Genomic DNA, 20733 nt, shown 5'->3' with positions numbered 1-20733 from the left:
TGGTAGTATAACACCAGATTTTGATAGTCTCATAACTTTACTCAATCCCTGGTAAAAATTCTAAGTGAAGAAAGAAATGGTCAACAGGCTAACAACAGACAGGAAAAGCTCGGGATCATTTCTTAAATAATTAACTTGGTTGCAAAATTATATTTTTGTAAAATACCCAAACTAATAATTAATTGAAGATGGGTATCTAGATGGCTTTAAAAAAAAATACAGACGTACATTGAATAGCGACATGCAGAAATTCCTAACTATGTAAAATTTGACTTTACGTAATTAAATAAAATATAGATACTCCAGCGTCTCAATGTAACATAAAATCTTCATGTCCGGCCTCAGTAAAGAAAGAATTCTGCTTTAGTATATGTCTTCTCTGCTAGAATCCACACAATTGAAGGGTTTGTTTTTGTTTTTGTTTGTCCATTTCATTAAGACAGCATAATGCATAGATCAACTGCACTTGATTTATAATTGGTACTTTGTAAACAGAGGTTTTAGTTAATTTTCTTTTTATCTTCATGAAGGCACCATAGATTTCAGTTTGTGAGATAAAGCATTCTCTTATATTGTATGAGACCCTATAGTACCTGAACATTATTTCACCAAGATTTATACAGAATGTGAAACCTTTCTAGAACTTAAGTGCTTTTATCTTCAAGCTGACAGTGCACTGAAAATGTTTACTGCTTTTTAGGGGTTACCATTTATTTAAGTTGTAACTAATATCTACCAGGCATTTTTAATCTAAAAATATGGAACTAGAAGCTAGTCAGATATAGGAGTTTAAAAAAACAGGCAGTGTGAAAATTTAAGAACAAAATATGAAGTGCTAAAATTTTCTAAGATTTGGAACTTTAGCTAGAAGAATTTATTACTGACTTCTGTTGAGGTTATCCAGATTTATCAAGTATTTTCAAAGGAAAGTGGGCCAGATTGAAAATGGGAAAATCTTCTAATATGATTGTGTTTTGACAGGTTTTCTGTTTAAAACTCATATACTTTTATTGACTTATATTTAAGTTACATTAAAATGACACTAAAACCAGTGAGATGATAGACATGCATACATTTGACTAATTAGTTAATAGGTGCCAGTTCATTTAGGTTGTAGAATAATTGGGATACTTACATAGCTACCACTGATTTCAATAATTAACATTGTTCTGGAAACTACTGTGCTTTAATACAGCAATGTCCAGAAAGTTAACAACTTTTATATAGCAACGCAAACGTAATGGCTTTAGTTAAATAAATGTTAATATTTCTCTTATGTACTTAATTATTTTAGTCTTTTTATTGAATTTTGCTTGTGTTTTGACAACCAAGCCTCTTCCTAGTATGACCACTTTTTCCTACGTCAGGGAAATACTGACTCTGAGACTGCCACTGATAGTGTCTGAAGGGCTTTGTTCTGTTTCCTGTTCCCAAGTTTAGATTTAACTTTGGGATTCCAGAGAAAGAAAGGAGCCTGAGCATTGAACTGTGGGGCAGGGGAGCTGGGGAATATGTGGGTAAAGTGAGTGTTCTCCTAGCACTTGGGCTGTGGCATTTAGTAATGTACAATGAGCGTTACATAACTCCAGGGCATGTTATTTACAAAAATTTTGATGTGAAAAGTGCCCCCTGGAGTTGTGCACCTTAATAGCCATGTTATAGAGCTCTGTTCTGTTACACATACTTTTCTGAATTCTTATTATTTGTTTTTGCATCTGCCTTTTCCGTGAGATCGGGGACAACATTGTAATAATCCTTGTATTCCCACAGCTGGCTCAGGTAAATAATAAATAATTGTTATTAGAAAATATATTGGTATTTTATTAGAATGTTTGGCCATTCATACCATGTTAACTGGCTAACTGGGTTTCAAAAGATCTAAACTTTACAGTTACTTTTTTTTTGGAGATAGGCTCTCCCTCTGTCAGCCAGGCTGGAGTTCAGTGTCATCATCAAAGCTCACAGCAACCTCCAACTTCTGGGCTCAAGAAATCTTCCCACCTTAGCCTCCCAAGAAGCTAGAACTACAGGCATGCACCACCATACCTGTCTAATTTTTTTTTTTTTTTTTTTTTTTTGAGCCAGGGTCTTCCTGTGTTGCCCAGGCTGGTCTTGAACTCCTGGCCTCAAGCAATTTTCCTTCCTTAGCCTCCCTGAGTTCTAGGATTACAGGCATTAGCCACACTGCCCAGCCTAAAATTCTTACAATTAACATGAGAAAAATAATAATCAGATTTGTATAGTTGTATCATTTAACTATTAGAGGAAAAATATGAATCATACCTTAGTGGTTGATTTTGTTTTAATACTTCTACCTCTCCCAGATGATTCTTATTTGTTTAATTCTTATTCATTTGTTCTACCTGATCAAATCAGTAACCATAATGGGCCTAGGAAATAGAAAAAATAGCCTATCTATTGATGTTTGAGTTATAGTTCTTTCTAAAAATTTAATAATCTATCAAATTCTGTTCTTGTAGAACATAAAACATATATTCTATGTATTAAAATGGCATTGCCAGCCAAGCTCAGTGGCTTGTACCTGTAATCCCGTATACTCAGGTGGCTCAAGGAGGAGGATCATTTGAGGCCAAGAGTTCGAACCCAGCCTGGGCAATATAGCAAGATCCCATCTCTAAGAAAATTAAAAAGAAATAGCCAGATATGGTGGTGTGCATCTGTAGTCTCAGTTACTGGGAAGGATGAGGCAGGAGGCTCTTTTGAGCCCAGGAGTTAGAGGCTGCAGTGAGCTTTGTTCTGTTCCCTGATTGGGCCACTGCATTCCAGCCTGGGTGACAGAGACTCTACCATCTCAAAAAAACAAAAACAAAAAAACAACCTGTGACATTGCTTTATATTATTTTATGTAGATTATAGTGATGTATTAAAGGTATGTGTATACAAACACATAACATGAAAGTTTTTTAAAAAGGAGAAACATAATTAGATGACGTATACTTAGAAAAGTCCAATAGACTTACCTGGTAATTTTAACTTCAGTCTCTGAAATTAGACCAAAGAACGAAAAAACTAAATTAAAAGAAAATTAGAAAGATTATAGCATTTAACTTCAGTGCCATCCATAACTTTTTAAAGACTTATGTTCTACCAGTCAAAGACTTTAGTACCTGGAGATTGTGTCCTAAGAGGAGCCCTAAGTAGGGCATCTTTGTAGAGAAGGTCTTATGTCTTCTGAAGGAAATAATATTTCCAGATCTAAAATTAGGCTAACCTCTTTACTTTGAATATTTTGAGGATCTTAGTGGAAATGGATATGAGTGAAGTTTGTGAAAGGGCATTGTGTAGTATTAATATAACTTTTGGGGATAGATACAGGTATATAAAGGTATAGGTATATACTGTGATCTAGATATGTACTTATAAGTTCCCAGAATAAGTGATTTCTCATCTTATCCATGCTTATATTTGGTCAACAATCTGTTTCTGAATACATGAAGTCTTTTAAATCTTGCTGGTCATACCATGGTGATAACTACAAAAATGTATAATCTTTTAATTACTTTATAACCTTTTGGGAAGAGGGTTGGATTACTATGTTATCAATAAATTTCCCAATTTTGTATCCTCTTTCCCCTAGATGAGGCTTTTGAGGAAGGGACGGGGTAGGGAACAGTATTTCTTAAATGAGAGTGAAGAAAGTAAGTTGAAGACCAAAACCTACACATTCTCGTTTATAATACTGTTTTAAAAATGACATCATTCTTAGCAAACTATCACAAGAACAGAAAACCAAACACCGCATGTTCTCACTCATAGGTGGGAACTGAACAATGAGATCACCTGGACTCGGGAAGGGGAACATCACACACCGGGGCCTATCATGGGGAGGGGGGAGGGGGGCAGGGATTGCACTGGGAGTTATACCTGATGTAAATGACGAGTTGATGGGTGCTGATGAGTTGATGGGTGCAGCACACCAACATGGCACAAGTATACATATGTAACAAACCTGCACGTTATGCACATGTACCCTAGAGCTCAAAGTATAATAATAAAAAATAAATAAAAATTAAAAAAAAAATGACAAAGTCTGCCTCATTTTGTTGTGTATGTGGTAGAGCGTTATACTGAGAGTATATGTTGTTGGAGGGAGCAGACTTAGGGAAACAAAACATTGTACTTTAGACCCAGATTTGTTACCATGTAAATGACTTTAAACATGCTAGTAATGAACCTCATCTCAAATAAGCGGGTGTGTGGCCCTTTCTCCAAAAACATGTATTACCTTCACGATCTGAAATTGGTTGATAAATGCTATTTTCTCAAATGAGACTAATAGCTAACTGTTTGATTATAAGTACATTACATGAGAACTTTGTATCCTGTATCACCTGGAGCAGTGCTTTATATGAAGAGACTCTCAAAAAATATATTGAAATTGTTGGTGTTTTGAAATCATTTTTATAATTCTTTCTAGATCTGTGATCTGAACTAAGTGATATTTGCTTTGTCTTCAGATTGTTTTTAGTTGTGTTGTAACTGGATTGTGTTGGAAAAAGTAGTCCTTAAGTGACATAGCTTCAGGAGATTGTAAATAGTAACATGCTGAGGTATTATAGAGTCTTTTATTCTATTTGGACCTTTTTTAAGTATTTTAAAAAATGATTGATAGAATAGGCCGGCTACGGTGCCTCATGCCTGTAATCCTAACACTTTGGTAGGCTGAGGTGGGTGGATCATGAGGTCAGGAGATTGACACCATCCTGGCTAACACGGTGAAACTCTGTCTCTACTAAAAACACAAAAAATTAGCTGGGCGTGATGGCAGGCACCTGTAGTCCTAGCTACTCGGAAGGCTGAGGCAGGAGAATGGTGTGAACCCGGCAGGCGGAACTTGCAGTGAGTCGAGATTGCGCCACTGCACTCCAGCCTGAGTGATAGAGTGAGACTCCATCTCATAAAACAAACAAACAAACAAAACAAAAGAAAAAAATTGATAGAATATATTTGAAGACAGTATGTATGTGTGCATACATATATATATATAGTTAGCAGAAATGAAACTTAACTTTCATTTCTATTATGTGAACAAATTCTCACTTCCCTGATGTATTGGTATTTTTGTTTTAGCCAAATGTCACCATTTTAACCATTTTTTGTTAGTGTCAAGGTATAAAAATAAATATGATTTTTTTCTCCTCCTAATTTTGGTTATTTTTCTTATAGATATTATCTTTGAGTTACTTGATAATTTGTGAATAATTTTATAATTCCTCTGGTTTTTCTGCTGTGTGATAAAAGTTATTGTGCATAAACTTAATAGCCATTGAATTTGACTTCACTATGGTGCATTATAGGAGAATCTATTGTTACCTAATTTAGTCATAATTTTATCATAGCAGCTTAACATCTCTTATAATTTTAATTGTTATCAAGAAGAATGACATCATTTAATTTGACTCAAAATGTAGAAGGATGGATGAATGACAAATTAATAATTTACTACCTTTGCATAATACTGAAGCATAACTTATTAGAAGGATTGATGGCAGAAAAGGTTAACAAATTTGAACAGCTTTCATTAGCTTTACATCGTCATATGTTTGTGGTGCTGACTGAAATAGGCTTTGTAGGAGATCTCAGTCTAGGGAACTAATTACTTGTGCCGATTGCCGCACTGATGAATAGAACCTCATTGTATCATTCCCCTGAAGACGAGGAGCAGCCAGTGATTCACGACTGCATCCTGGCTGATATTTGATAATAATTTTCACAGATAAATGTAGGTAGGCAGAATGATGAAGTGCCTATCCAAGCTCCGTGACTATCAAAGCCCTACACATAGCCATCTGTGTACTGCGTTTTTCCTTCTCACCTAAGGAGAATTTCATTTTATTAATTGAATTAAAACAACTGTTGTCTTTTGATTGTGTGTATATTCTGTGGTTATTTATTTATTTTTAAATAACATCGTGGTTTTATTTCAAATTTAGACAGAATAATGAAGAAATATATAATAATAGCTTTTTAATTTTTCCTTTTTGAGAACTGTGATTCTTATACTTTTTTTGTATTATATTTTGATTACATTATATCTCCTTCTCCTGACCAAAATCAACCAAGGAAATATTTGACGTTCTTATCCCTTCAGCATTTTCAGAGATCAGTCTCTACTGTTTTAAAAAAATTTTCTTTAAATAATGTACTGTTTATTTATGCTTTTTATTAATACAAGATGCTTTTTAATTGATAAAAGTATTTATTTAAAAACCTATTTTGAATTTTTAAAGATAACATCTTTAAAACATCAAATAAAGGTAACTTTTACTTGGGTGTTTTGGGACTGTCAGTTGATCAAGACTACTAATTTGTCAAAGCTGACAGATACAATTTTATTAGCTCATGAAATATAAGTAAGATTGTATTTTGTATTAGTCATTCCTGAAGAAGTTTTGATTATGAATAATTTTTTAATTTCATTATTGAAACTTACAGGTGTTCAGGCTGTATATCTTTATTGAATTAATATATTCTACAGAGATTTTTTCTTACTATAACTGAAAAACCTTCAGTATTTTCATTATAAAATATTTTTCCAGCATGCTAGATCATGATTAGTTAACAAGAGAGAAAGCTGACATTTATATATTGCCATATAAAATGTCTATGTAATAGGGAAAAATATAGAATTTGAAATGAGCAAACCTTTTTTTAAAAAAATACATTTCCAAAAGTATGCTTTTGATATAGCAATTATTGCACATCATATAGCATGTAGTTTTTAATTAAATATAAAAACAGAGTACATAAAACAGAAATCCAATCTGATTTGCTTGAAAATAGATTGCTATTTCACTCTACAGGAATGGTTTATTTAAAAACAGTAAATGGAAAAGAAATGCATTTTCTTGTGTTGTTCTAAGCCTCAGGGGCTAAATGTAATGAATATTTTAAGAGATTATTTTAATTAAATTCCTGCACATCTAAACAGAGTAATATTTTATTATCACATACATAACCATGTAACTGAGATATTCATTAAAGTTAACACTTTCCGGACCAAGAATTCATGGTATGATTTACTGACCTTGTGCAAAAAGGCACAAATTAGGAAGAAAAATGAAGGGGGACGGACTTTGATTAATATAGGTAATGCTATACCATATTTATAATAGCCTTTTCCCTATTCTGGTTTATAAATGCAGCTACAGAGAAAGGTGCCCTGCTGAGGCTGAAATGAGGCTGAAATCAGAGCACATGCCACTAGAGTGTGGGGAAACTGATCACACTGTCAGCAATTCATTTCAGAATGATGTATTTAGTGCTCATTTCACCTTCCAAGAAAAGGAAAAGGAGTTCCTTAGACTAGAAGGTGATATTGTTATTTTCAAGGACATACCTAAGTTAAAGATTGCAGAAAGGGGAGTGTGAGATGGAGGGAGAATTAAGTGGAAGGAGAGGGAAAAAAAGGCAGAGCAAACAAGGAGAGCTTTATGCAGAAATTCAGTGCTACCACGCTGTTTGATAATTGCTAACATATGTGGCTTCTCTGTTTCATTGTAGTCGTCCTCGTGAGTTCTGGCGCCTTGACTACTGGGAAGATGACTTGCGGCGCCGGCGACGATTTGTGCGTAACCCTCTAGGATCGACACATCCTGAAGCGACACTAAAAACAGCCGTGGAACATGGTCAGTGTATAAACCATTCCTTGCCAATAGCAGCAGGTACAGGACTTAGTAATGAAGAGCATAACTTCATTATTACAAGGCACTGTAAAATGGTCCAACACCACATTTCATGGTTATTCATACCAGAAAGAGAAGTTAAATTTTTATAGTTACTATAGAGTCCTATTAAATTATGGTATCAAGTATATTTATTTATTATGTTACACTTACAAAACTTTAACATAGACCCTTTGTTTCAGAGTACAAAGATTAAATATGTCTCCTTTTAAGCGACACATTCAGCTTTGAGTAAACGAATCCAGGAGGCATGCCTTAAATCCATGAATATCAGGAAGACAGCATTTTCAAACCAGATAAGTTTCCAGGTTCTGTTGTGTATACATGGTTTTCCCCCAGTCGTGGTATTTTAGCATAAGATCATGAAGTGAAAGATACTAATAAATGTCCAAGTGCCTAGATACTTTCTGAGCCTTGATATGTAGATGGTTATGATAGATGGCTCATGGAAAAAAGAGAATAAACATTATTTTCATATGTTCCTATTCTGTATTATTTTGTTATCAGAGCTTAACAAAACATTTTTCCTTTTTTGTTACAATGCATATGACTATGATTCAGTTTAGGTAAAAGTCTGATAAGTAAATTGGGAAAAGTAAAAACGTCCTTTGGATTTGATAGTATATATTTTTATCATAAAATTTCACTTATTTTATGATTTTTGAAAGTCAATTAAGATATATTGGTTAAGGGAGAAATGCTTCTTCCCATGTTAAAATTATTCTGATTTTGTAAAATATAAATTGATTTTTAATAAGGTCAGAAATACTTTTAATTTTCCTTTTTCAGGGTTTTTTTTTTTTTTTTTTTTAACATGCAGCAGCTTGTGGTTAAATGGAAATATGTAGTATACAAAATAAATGTTAATTTATATTCAATAAGGATATTACGAATTTAGATTAAAAATCTGTAATCTTAGGTTTGGCCTCAGTCAGGCAGCTTAACCTCTTGCACTCAGCCTTAAAGAGCCATTTCTGGAAGAAAATGTCCACAATATGTCAGCAGATATAACACCAAATGTGACATCAGTCCTTTAAAATAAATGATCATACAGAGAATAGTCAATAACAAAGTGATCTAAAAGCAATAATAGTCTCATGGCCCTACATCTTCAACTACAGGAGGTGGAGAAAGAGAAATAAAATGTAGAATTAATTAGGCCACTTTTGCTTTTAGAGTTCATATAGTTTTTAGGTGGTGATAACAGATTTCAGAGGTTTTTTTTTTTCTTTTTTTGTTTTTTTTTTGGGGGGGGTTTCTGGGTTTTTTTGGTTAATGATGCTTACATTGAGAAAGTGAACTTTTATTTTGCAATTTGCTATTGCCATGTCCACTTAAAATTTGAAATTTAATTATTTTTCTCTCTTCTAAACCATCATTTACAGTAATTTGTGAGTTCTGAGATCTATACATGGCCATATGTTTTCATAAAAACATTTTCCTTTTATATCTGGAAGGGAATGATTTGTTTTGTAAAATTGCACATAGACTATTAACCTTTTATCCTTAGATATCAATATTTTAATTTAAAATTTGTGGTATAGATTTAATACAGAATTTATTAAAATATATTCTTATCAAAAATAGTACATTTAACCATTTTGAAGAATTACAGGATTCTTAAGAGTGAATAAATTTTAATTGTTGAACTTTTAAAATCATATTGTTTTGTCAGCTTTTTTAATGCTAAGCATCTGCAATAATGTTTGACAAAAAAAGAATTCATTAACGTGATTTTACTATCTAAGACTCTTGACTTGTATAGAAGCAGATTTCACTCTGACTACTCTTGATATTAATTGAAAGGTTAATCCAGTGTTAATTATCTGTTTTATTGTGCATTTTTAAATTGAGAGAGAACAGCAAAGGTAAGGATTGAATAAAATGTTATAGTAATTTTATAATTATTGTCATATTCCAAGGCATTAAAAACAAAACTTGGGTTTGAAATACATGTTTAAAAATCTGAATGTGTAGGAGATTCTTCAGTTGTCTTACAATTTCAGAGATATATCATATTTAATATAACATTTTTTGAAAAAAATACAAATTCTAATCCTACCTCATGTTTATTTTATTTTAAATAATAAAGAAATAAATTCAACACACAGATTGTATTATGGTATTGTTTGATGTCAGCATAATTTATGCTAATATATTCTGTAAACAAAGAGCTTAATTTTTTACTGGTTTATTAAATATTTTATAGTGACATTCAGTTTTAGTTTGGTGTCTAAAAATTTTGGAGTATTAAAGGAGCTAACCAAAATAAACTAATTAAGAATTAAGTATGCAAAATAAAATTGTTAATGTGATCAAAAAGCCTTTGAAATTACAGACTTTAACATGGATAAATACCATGCTTCAATGTTGAATTTAAATGTTTAAAATAGATATTAATGAGCATTGTATGTCAGTCTTATATTTTTATGACTTCTCACTTTTATTTATAATTTAACTAAGGAGATAGGACATTTTAAAAATGCAGAATCTTAGAACACCACGAACTGTATTATTATCAAAGGAAGATACCTAATACATGTGCCATTGGAGATCAGTTATGTATTTTAGTAGTAAGAGCCATCTTTTTTATAGATTGATTTGATTTGAAGGAAAGCCTCTAGTGTAAAGGTGGCAGAGTAAATACCTGAAGAGTGATGTTCTCTGTTTGGGCGATCAATACCAGCCCCATGACTCTACTTCTGGCTACCTTCTAGTTAAAAACAAATTTTTTAATTCTGACAATTTAATTGCCCTTCCCAAGTTCACATTAACTTGCTTGGGGAAAAAAGCTTTAGGTAATTTTTCAAACAGAGACCCTCCAAAGTGGTTATTTATAAAAGTCATGTTGTAATGGGAGATTTCTTTAACTTTGCAGAAACTGAGTCATATTTTTAAATTAAAATTAATACTTCCTCTTATGATTAAATATTCTTTATGGAAATTAGCAGCTCAAGCAAAGCTGGGCATTTTATTCTTGAGGGCATTTTCTTCCATTTTATAGTTTTAAAATTTATTAGAAATTAGTAGCAATGATTTATAACATTTTCCTAATGCCAGAGCCCAGGTTAGCAGTTATTTATTATCAGAGCATTTTAGATGTAGAAGGAACCTAAGGCTAATATCTAGTCTAACTTTATTCTTTACAGATAAGGAAACTGAGGAAAGAAAGGGCCAGTATGATTTTTGGTAGATAAAGGACTAAAAAGCCCGGGTTAACGGACTGAAATCCAGATTTTCATCAGTGTGCTGTGCTGTCCTCTAAAATTTATTATTAAATATAATGGGAATTTTATATTCAAATTAAAGCCATGTAAAAAGTGTTTTAAATGGTAGAAAGATTGGTTTTAATTGAGGTGCTAAAACAGTGTAGCAGAGAATCCTATTGAATTCAAGACATTTTTATTTTGTAGAGAATGTGCTTTGTAATAGAAATATATAAGGAGAATTTAACATCATTTTAAAAGTATCTTGTAAGCATATGGAATGATACAAGTAACTCATTTGGTTTTCTAGGGATGACAGATCATGTAAAGATCTTAAATCACGCCATTGTCTCATAATTTCAATAATGCCAGATGTTGTTGCTTCCTTTTTAGGATCAACATATACTAGCTTCTCTCTAAAATTTTGGGTAACCCATGATTATTACAAGATGCACCTGGCTTATTCTCCTAATTATCCTTTGTAGTTTCATTAATTTTTCCGGAGCCAATTTACTTGACTTGGAATGCTATGGACATCGCATAAACTATAGAGGGGAATCAATTAGTTTAGAACAATAGTTGATTATAAGATATTCTTTATGTGTCCTGTTCAGAATACTGTTATGGTGTGTGCTTCACATCACACTAAGTAGATACCCATTTTTATTTTATGTATGTTCGAAGACACTCTGTTATTCCAATAGTAGTCTTTTTAAAAAATGGCTAATTCGTAAAGTATAAACTTCTTTTACTTTAATATAGACTATTGATGATTCCAGTTCACTTGCTCAGGAGATGTTAAAAAGGATTTTTATCAAAGGTGGAACAGTTTTGTGTGTGTTTTTGCTCTTTTTATATTTTAATTCTACTTACTTGTTTTGTATTGGATAGATAAATCAACTCATGTCCAGAGTTAGCTCTGAAGAACTTGAATTTTACATTTTGAGGACCAGCCTCTCTCTCTTAGGCCTTTCATTGTTCTTAGCCTCAGTGAATCAAATCATTTTTAAAGATAGCATTTCTGACAGATTTCTCCAATTTTATATAACAATTGCAGTTTAAGTATTAAGTTAGGATAAATATTAAACTAGAATAAAAGGTGAAATTAAACCAGAATAAAAGGCATTTCTTAATAATGATATGAAAATTTTAAACGGCGATCACGTTAGTAATAATTTTATTAGCCAGAAATATCTGAATTGAGCTTTAAAATGGAACCGAAAGTATATTCTGACTTCATCCAATTAACTTTTAGACTAGTGTAGAATATACTCACAGAAGATATCAAAATACTTGTTTATAATGGTTGATTGAGAATAAGGCAAATTAAAGTTAAAAATATACTTTTCCCCAGCACATATAAACATGATAACAATCCTTTATTTTATGCTTGGAAAAGTTTTTTCTAATTTTTTTAAAAAGTTCTTTAGCAGAAAGCTATTAGACCACTGAGAATTGAACACCAGCGCATGTGGTGCATATTAGAGTACTGTTGGTAATTTTACTGCTGCTAACTTAAAATCCTCAAGGGGGAGTTAATTACAGGAAAACCATTCTAAATATCAGTAAGCTGCATATTTTCCATGACAAGAGGTTTTTCAGTGGAGCTTGAACAATTCCAGAATCTGAGCTTGTAAAAATAAGTAAATAAATAAATTAAAGTGGGTGTGTGTATACATACAGTACACCTATAGTATGTAAAATTTTTAATGAAACTTTAATTCAGAAGTTGCCTTACTGTGTTTTAATATAGGCAGCATGATTAGAACATATTTAAAAATTTTTTAATTTCAATTGGAAGGGATAATTATATTTCTCGTGGTCATTTAAATGAATGTGAATTGATTTTTTGAGCTATTTTAAACCATTACATATTGCCACTGGGGACTCTCATTTTTTTGTAAATGTTTGCAGATTAAAGAGGTTTCTTCTTCTTTCACGTAAGCTTGGTGTACTTTAGGACATGTATGGCAATAATCAGAGGAAGTAATGAGCAGGGTGTTTAGTTGTTTCTGATGTGTTTGGCATGTTCATCAATTTTAGATTTGGAAATGAATATTTTTTGTTCTTGATTATTATTCTGATTTAACCTTTTAAAATTCACTATGAGAAACATAAGAATTAGTAAACAAATTTATATGCACATTCATATTTGAACTGTGGTTGTTTTGTTTTCTTTCTTTTTCTTACATCTAAGAGCTAATATGGCATAGTGGTTCAGAGCCCAGATTCTGGCACCGTGCTGCCTGTTTTTAAATCCTGACTCTAATTGTCAAAAGCCATGTTAACTTAGGCAAATTACGTAACCTCTCTGAGCCTGCTTTCTTATCTTAAAATTAGAAATAAGCAGAAGGTTTATGAGAATTAAATGAGCTAACTATGTAAAGTATTTTTAACACTCCCTGGCTCATGCAAAATGGTATGTAATATTAGCCTTATTATTAATATTTCTGCTTTGAAGAAGGAATTATAAATCCAAGAAATAAAAAGAATGTGGTATACTGTTTCTGTACTAAAATCTAACCGGCAAATAATAATTTATTATAATTTACTGTATAAAAACATTTAGAAGATGATGCTTCATTTGCATTTATCAGTGGCCAATATATTTTTAATAAAGTTGATAGCAAATTGCAAAAGATCTTGTTTAGCCTCAGGGCAGTGTTTCTGATTTTAGAGTAAGGAACTATAAATACTTGAAATATAAGTGATTTTTGAACATAGTTCTGTTTTTCTAAAAATTATTGGTTAATTTTAAGTGTATTTCTTTTTAGCATTTAAAAAAAAGTAGGCCAGGTGAGATGACTCACATCTCTAATCCCAGCAACTTCGAGAGGCTGAGGTGGTAGGATTGCTTGAGCCCAGTAGTTCAAGATCAGCCTGGGCAACATGGGAAGACCTCATCTCTACAAAAAGTTAAATTAAAAAATTAGCTGGGCATGGTGGCAAGCACCTGTGGTCCCAGCCACTTGGGAGGCTGAGCTGGGAGGATTGCTTGAGCCTAGGAGGTAGAGGCTGCAGGAAGCTGTTACTGTGCTTTTGCACTCCAGCCTGGGTGACAGAGCAGGATCCTGTCTTGAAAAAATTAAATAAAAAATAAATATAGCCACTTTAATTAGATACATTAAAGTAATGTTTTCAAACATTATGTGTAGCTTACAATGTGTAGCTTACAATCATCATAAATGTGTAGCTTACAATGTGTAAATAAATGTGTAGCTTACAATGCAGCCTGTAGGTATGAAAGATTTTATTTACCCATAGAGTATATTTAAAGGTAAATGTAGAAAGCTCCTTCCCATGACTTCTTATTAAATAGAAAACTCCTATGTTTAAGTAGCACTGTAAGTATTGTATTTAAATGGTATACATGGTGAATTCACAATAAATATGAGAAAAAAGCTTTTACCTTTAACTTTATCTGTAAATGTACTTATTAAACCCTAAGAACCTTTGATCTGCCAAATCAGGCAACACATGTGCAGTTTATTTAGAATAAATTATATATATGTATATATGTCATGTTACTGCAAATTGACTGCTTTATTCTTTTTGGGGTTTGGGCCTTATGCCTAGGTAGAAGCTGCAGTGGAGCAAAAAAACAAAAACAAAAACAAAAAAACAAAAAAACCCCAAAAAACCCTAGCCATCCGATTTTCTTAGCAAAAGCTGCAGCCTGGGTAGTTCACGTGCTTGACCTCTGGGATTTATCTAGCTGGAAGCCAGGAGGGTCAGGTGAAGATTCTTAACTTTTCCTTATATGACACTATTCAAAAAAACAAGATTAGGAAAAGATACACATATGAAGTTTTACAAATCACAATTCAAAAGTTAGCATCTGCCTGCCTGCTTGTCTTAAGGAGAAAGCTGCTCAAAACAACAGGAGGTGCCCTGGAAGGATGTGGGTTTTGAATCCGAGTTTTGAATTTCAGGGTTTTCCACTTTCAGTTGTGTCTCTGCTCTGCTTTTGGATCCCATTGTTGAGTGTAGGTGCTCCTTAGGGCTGCTGCTTCCCTCTCTAGATGTGGTGTTCTCTTTTCCTCCGTCCGCCTGCAGTTGCTGCCTTGTCGTAGTGCCTGAGTCTGGTACTGCTGCTCTCCACAGGCTGCTCCAGTTCAGGCCGCATGAGGCCCCTTGCCCACATGCCTCTCATCCCGGACTTTCTGTTATGTTTGCCCCTGGGGTGCCTTAGCCCTTTAGTTTAAACATGCAGAGGAGGTAGTGTTTGAGCTTTCACTTAGTTTCCACACCGCCTTGCTCCTGGATATTTGTATAAGGGACGAAAGGGCGGAGGAGTGAGTGTATGTGTGAACATGTGGATGAGGGTAACGTGAAGGAAGGAAGGAGGGAGGGTGGATAAAGAAGGGATTGCAGCTTTGAGGAGCTGCTGTAGTCTTACTAGTGTCTGATATGGCTTCAGTATCTGGGCCTAAATCCTCACTGGCTTAGTTAACCCTTTTTAATTCTGGATTCTCCTCCACAGCCACTCCTCAACCATTCCAAATGTTTGTCAGTGTAACATTATTTGGAGGAATGAATCAGTCCTTATTTTTTGGTGTTAAATATTGTTTCCAAAACTGGGTTTTGATTGTTCCTATTAATGAATTTTCAAAAAAAAAGTACTGCTTTTGAACCCACTCCTGCCCTAACTATAAGTAAATAAATGGTTTGGTGAGCAGTGCAGGGGTCAGATTTAATGGGATTAGGGTGCTTGTTTAGGGTAACATTAGACTAGGTTGGGGGATCAAGTTTGTCAGATCAGGCATGTGTGCCATCCCAATCACTTTCTCCACTGAGGCTGACTCTGTGTATAAAAGATTGACCATCTTTGGCCACCTACCCTTACCTAAGCCCCTACCCCTCTGCCGAAGTGCTCTTCCCAGAACTGATGGACAGCTTTGTTTCCTTTTCATTTCAGCCACAGATGAAGATATCCTTGCTAAAGGAAAACAGTCCATCAAGAGTCAGGCTTTAGGAAATCAGAACTCAGAAAACGAGATCCTCCTGGAAGGCGATGATGATACTCTGTCATCCGTGGATGAGAAAGATTTAGAGAATCTTGCTGGTAAATTTGGTGGTTGTGCAGCTATTTCAGCTACCTCTGGGGCAATAAGCATCTAATTACTTACTTTTTCAGCTGTGACCACTAGGACTACCAAGCTTATACCCACAATTGCATTAATTGGTTATTTCAAACACTACCCCCTTATCTTCTACAGTTTCTCTTTTATTTTTCTATTCTGTTCAGTCTTCTTACTCTCATTTTTTTCTTTTATGAATAATTTTCACTGAAAAAGAAAAAAGTTTAAAAGCAGCAACAAAAGAACAAAATTGCTTCACCCATCCCGTAGGAGTTACCAAATCTCTGTAAATTAGCACTATAGGTAAAATTCTGCCAGGTTTTTTTTTGTTTTTTGTTTTTTTGTAAATAAATCTTGGAGGGAGAGAAGCTATTTGCTTTGATATACAGGTCTTAGTGAACATGCTGTATATGCATGTTACTCTCTCAAATCGATTCTGAGAATGCCATGGCTTTTCACAACATTCACATATTTTGCCTGATGTAGGAATTTTGATTTGCACTCTGCAGATTCTCAGTTTTACATCCCTTATGGGAAAAATTCCCTTGTTTAGCCAGAAATTTTAGTCATTCATTAAATGGCTTTTTTACTTTAATACCTGTGGCTGTGTCCCTCAAGGAAGAAAGTCTGAAAGGTTCTATAATTTCAATAGGTGAAAATTACATAGTTTTCCATTTTGATAATTTTAAGAGAAAAGGCATTAAAAATATTGCATTGGTGACATATCTGCAACCTGTGCTACTATGCCACTTGGTAATGAAAAGCAAAAAGAGAACATGGTGTCTTCTCTGATAACTGTAAACCTCTCTGTAAAGTAAAATAAAATTAATTGGTGTGAGTGCAGAGTAAGGTAGATACTGCTATTCTGTAGTCTTTTCCTTCGCATCCATTTACCCATTTCTTCCTTTATTTTGCTTCTGTTCTTGCTGCTGGTAATATATTCATACAGTAATAGAGGTGAAAGGGGAGTTTAATTATATAATCTTGACAATGGCAATAGGATTAAGAAGTAATCCACACTAATAAAGTGGTGTGGGTTAGAAATGAAGTGGAAATTGTCAGGGGTCTTCTGTAGGACCTAGGCTGCCCTAGCTCCTGCAGCTGTCTGCTTACCCTATAATTGAATGTCTGAGAGTGATTGAAAAAATGTTATTTCTTCTCAGTATTACATGCTAATGTACAGAGGGCAAAAGGAGACAGCAAAAGAACACATAGCTTCTTATTTCATCCATTTATAAGGATGAGCTTTGGGAAATCATGGCTGTTCTGCAGCTATCTGCTGCCCATCTGCAAACACAATGTATTTGTACACTGGGAATAAAGGGCAAAACCTGCTCTGATCTCCGCAGAGCATCCCTTCTATTGTCCTACTGGCACACATTAAGATTGATGTGAGATTAAGCACTATCACCCGTCTAACAATCGATGGAAATGTCAATTCATCTGAATTTTGAAACACTTATTCACCCATTGATTACCTGAATAGGCGCACCTTGTTTATAGGCACTATGTTAATTCAGAACTATAAGTGCCAATCTTCTCTTATGCTGTTTTCTTCCCCTATAGGATTTATACCATGAGGAATTGACAGTGGAATTTTAAATTCTTTCTACATTGATCTCTTTCTCTATATGTGTGTGTGTGTGTATATATATATCATTTTTAGTTCATATTTTATATTTAGCTCTAATATACATTATGCTGTTATATCTGTAGTGAATCTATTGTTTTCAGTAGCAGTCTGATTTGTCTCTTTGATAAGCCCTGTGGAGATTTGATTATTCCAATAAAAATTCATTCACTTGGAAACCCACCCTCCAGCTGTTTACTCCCAGAGTCCCTGAACTACACTAATATTAGATTTGGAAGCATTGAACAATACTTAACAGTGGAAAGGAAGGCTTAGGAAAGAAGTATTTTTACCAGTCATTGATGAAGTAAAGTTGTTATGGAAGAGGTTTTGTGTCAAGCTGGCATAAAATCTGTCAGAAAATATGGTTTAACATTTCCCACTTCATTAATAAGCTAGTGATCCTTTTGTAGTTGTGCCTCTACCATACTGTAAGCTAACTCCTGGCCTTGGAAGCCTATTGAGGCTTCTTTGCTCCTGGTTGTTGTTCATGTTGTTAGATAGCCTGAGGCCTGTTTTCTAAATGGAATGTGGATGGACTTATTTAGGCAGAGCCACTTCTTACCTAGAGATTAGACCAAAGCTTTGCAGACTCCCTGTAAAATAATTGCATCCTAGTTTACTGTTATCATTAACCTCCTGTTATAGATCTTCTAGTATGAGAATCCTGACTTTGCATTTTCAGAGGAAGATTTGGGGTAGACAGAATATTTAACTGTAGAAGTAGTTGGCAGGCAGTTCAGTACTAGAAGTGAGAATGAAAAGATTAAATACAATTTCTGGTCAAATTTGATTTTTTGAAAAATGTCATTCCAACTTGTGTGACTTGTCTTTTCCTTTTGGCAGGTCCTGTTAGCCTGAGCACACCAGCTCAGCTTGTGGCCCCCTCGGTTGTAGTAAAGGGCACTCTTTCTGTCACCTCCTCCGAACTCTATTTTGAGGTGGATGAAGAGGATCCTAACTTCAAAAAAATCGACCCCAAGGTGAGAAGATGAGGGGGTTTCATTTTTTCTTATGATGGGATGGTGGGTGCTGTTGGATAGGATTGGGATTGGTAAACCTGACAGGCTTAGTTTGAATTTCCTCTAAATTGCCTTGGCCTATATGCAATGTCATTATCTTCTTTAGTTTATGATTCTCTACCAGTTAGTAAGATTATTGAAGTTCATTTAGATTCAAAAACAAATTCTACTTAATGGCATTTATCATTAGCTCTTTGTGAGGAGGGGAAGGAACCTCAGGGAACATTGTCTATAAATATATTTTGCCTCAAAGGGTCAAGGGTGAATTAAGATACAAAATTCAGTGAGATTGAGAGTGGAATTATTTTGTTTAGCCTTTATGTTTTCTGGATATGATGTCAATATATCACTCTCCTTGCTTTGTCCCCATGACTTACTACTCTGTCGTGCATGCAAGCATGTTTTGTGTGTGTGAGATACCTCTGTTTCCCATTACCTACGGTAGATTTTACAAGGCACTGCATAATTTTCTATTCTTAAATGAAAATGTAATTTCCCCTTTCAAATGTATTTCTCATTACTTTTCAGACCCTTAGTAAAAACTTTGTTTTTACTAAGAAACATTTGTAGCACAGTCATAAAAACCAAAATTAGGTTTATTTCAAGAAAAAGAATGGTATAATTTGCTCTGAGAGGAAACAGTTTCTTTTAAAAATGAGCAAAATAAGCAACCTGTAGAAAAAGGTGGCTTAAAAAGTAGAATAATGTATTTTGCAGGCTGATAACGTGTGTGTATGTACATGTACATACCTACACATATTTTGAGTTTATTGGTAGAAGGTTCTTTGATTTTGTAATCATGTGAATTATTAAATCTGAATGATTTAGAAGTATTTCAGAGTAGCTCTTGATGAAAATATTATAATTTTATTTAAAACTGTACAAACAAATCATATCTTATGCATATTTCCAGGACTTTGTTTCACTATTGCTGCCTTTATTAAGACAGGACTTGGTAGATTGTATGGAACTGATTGTTTTGAACTTGATAAGTTAACTAATCCAATGTAGAGAAAACTTGCTAATTCTGAAATTCTATCCATTAAAAATTTTTTTCGACTTTGTCCCATGACTGGAATGTCTGAAAATGCATTAGTTTCTTTAGGAAAGGAAGGTTACCAAAATTAAACTCTGATTTCTGGTAACTTCTGAATTTAAGAAAGACTGGGATTTAATTCAAGATATTCTATGATGCTTTTAGATACATATAGATCAAAGCCTAAAATTTGATTTAATTTAAAGGTGTCTAATGACTTGTTCTGAAAATTAGAATCTCTGCCAATCTGTGAGATTAGGTTCTTTGAAGTTATTTGCTCCTTTTAGAGAAGTTACAAGTTTTATCTCTCTCTGATCTGATTCTGTACAGCATCATTAAATTATTTTTTTCTTGTTGCTCGTGAAATATGGAGATCTTTTGGCCCAATCAAGAAATGGGCTTGTATCACTGCAACCTTCCTTATATTCCAGAAATTAAAACTCCTGCCAATTTATATTAAAAAATTTTTTTCAGTCACCTACTGGGAGAAGTTTTAATTTTGTATAGATGTTAATGCTTTAAGGTGTTCTGTAAATGAGGACATTTATGTTGCTGCAGTGTTTTTCCTTTTTGACTGATACCTGCATTAAATTAAATAAGGAAGAATAAAATATGCTAAATTGGGGATATTTTTGTTTCTTGTCAAGACTTAAAAACCTTTTTTTCTGGAATAGTTGGAGGGAGATGTATGTCTACTGCTGTAAATACTTTTGTGAGTGAAAAAAATGGTCACTTATAGATATTTTTATCTTTGAAACTAAACACTATTCCTTTAAATCATTTTGTGCAAATATAAGCACCTACTGTTTGTTTGAAAATGTTTTTAAAATTCAGAACATTTTCCCCAGAGAATAAATTGGTCTTTATAATTTAAAGGAATTTGTGTGTTTGAGCCATTTAGTATTACTGTGAGGAATACAAGAAGATACAATACAGGTTGAGTTGAAAGAGTGGAGATGATTTCAGAACTGATAGGATCAAAGTTTATGTTTTAACATAGGACTGTTTTTACCAAGGAATCTTACAACTTAAACCTGTTTGTCAAATGAACT

The 20733-nt window shown here is 33.6% G+C and overlaps 1 protein-coding gene across 4 annotated transcripts in view; it reads left to right on the top strand.

Moving 5' to 3' along the window:
• Positions 1-20733, top strand: part of LRBA (LPS responsive beige-like anchor protein) — a 764757-nt gene that overhangs the window by 425159 nt on the left and 318865 nt on the right. For all 4 annotated transcript variants that reach the window (XM_007999974.3, XM_007999973.3, XM_007999976.3 and 1 more), the window contains 3 exons: positions 7525-7649; positions 15831-15977; positions 18470-18606. In XM_007999974.3, the coding sequence (XP_007998165.2) occupies positions 7525-7649; positions 15831-15977; positions 18470-18606 (409 nt within the window). The remainder of the gene's footprint in view (positions 1-7524; positions 7650-15830; positions 15978-18469; positions 18607-20733) is intronic.

The sequence above is a fragment of the Chlorocebus sabaeus genome, chromosome 7, assembly GCF_047675955.1.
Source record: "Chlorocebus sabaeus isolate Y175 chromosome 7, mChlSab1.0.hap1, whole genome shotgun sequence".
Lineage (NCBI taxonomy): Eukaryota > Metazoa > Chordata > Mammalia > Primates > Cercopithecidae > Chlorocebus > Chlorocebus sabaeus.
This window is presented reverse-complemented; position numbering and strand designations above follow the sequence as displayed.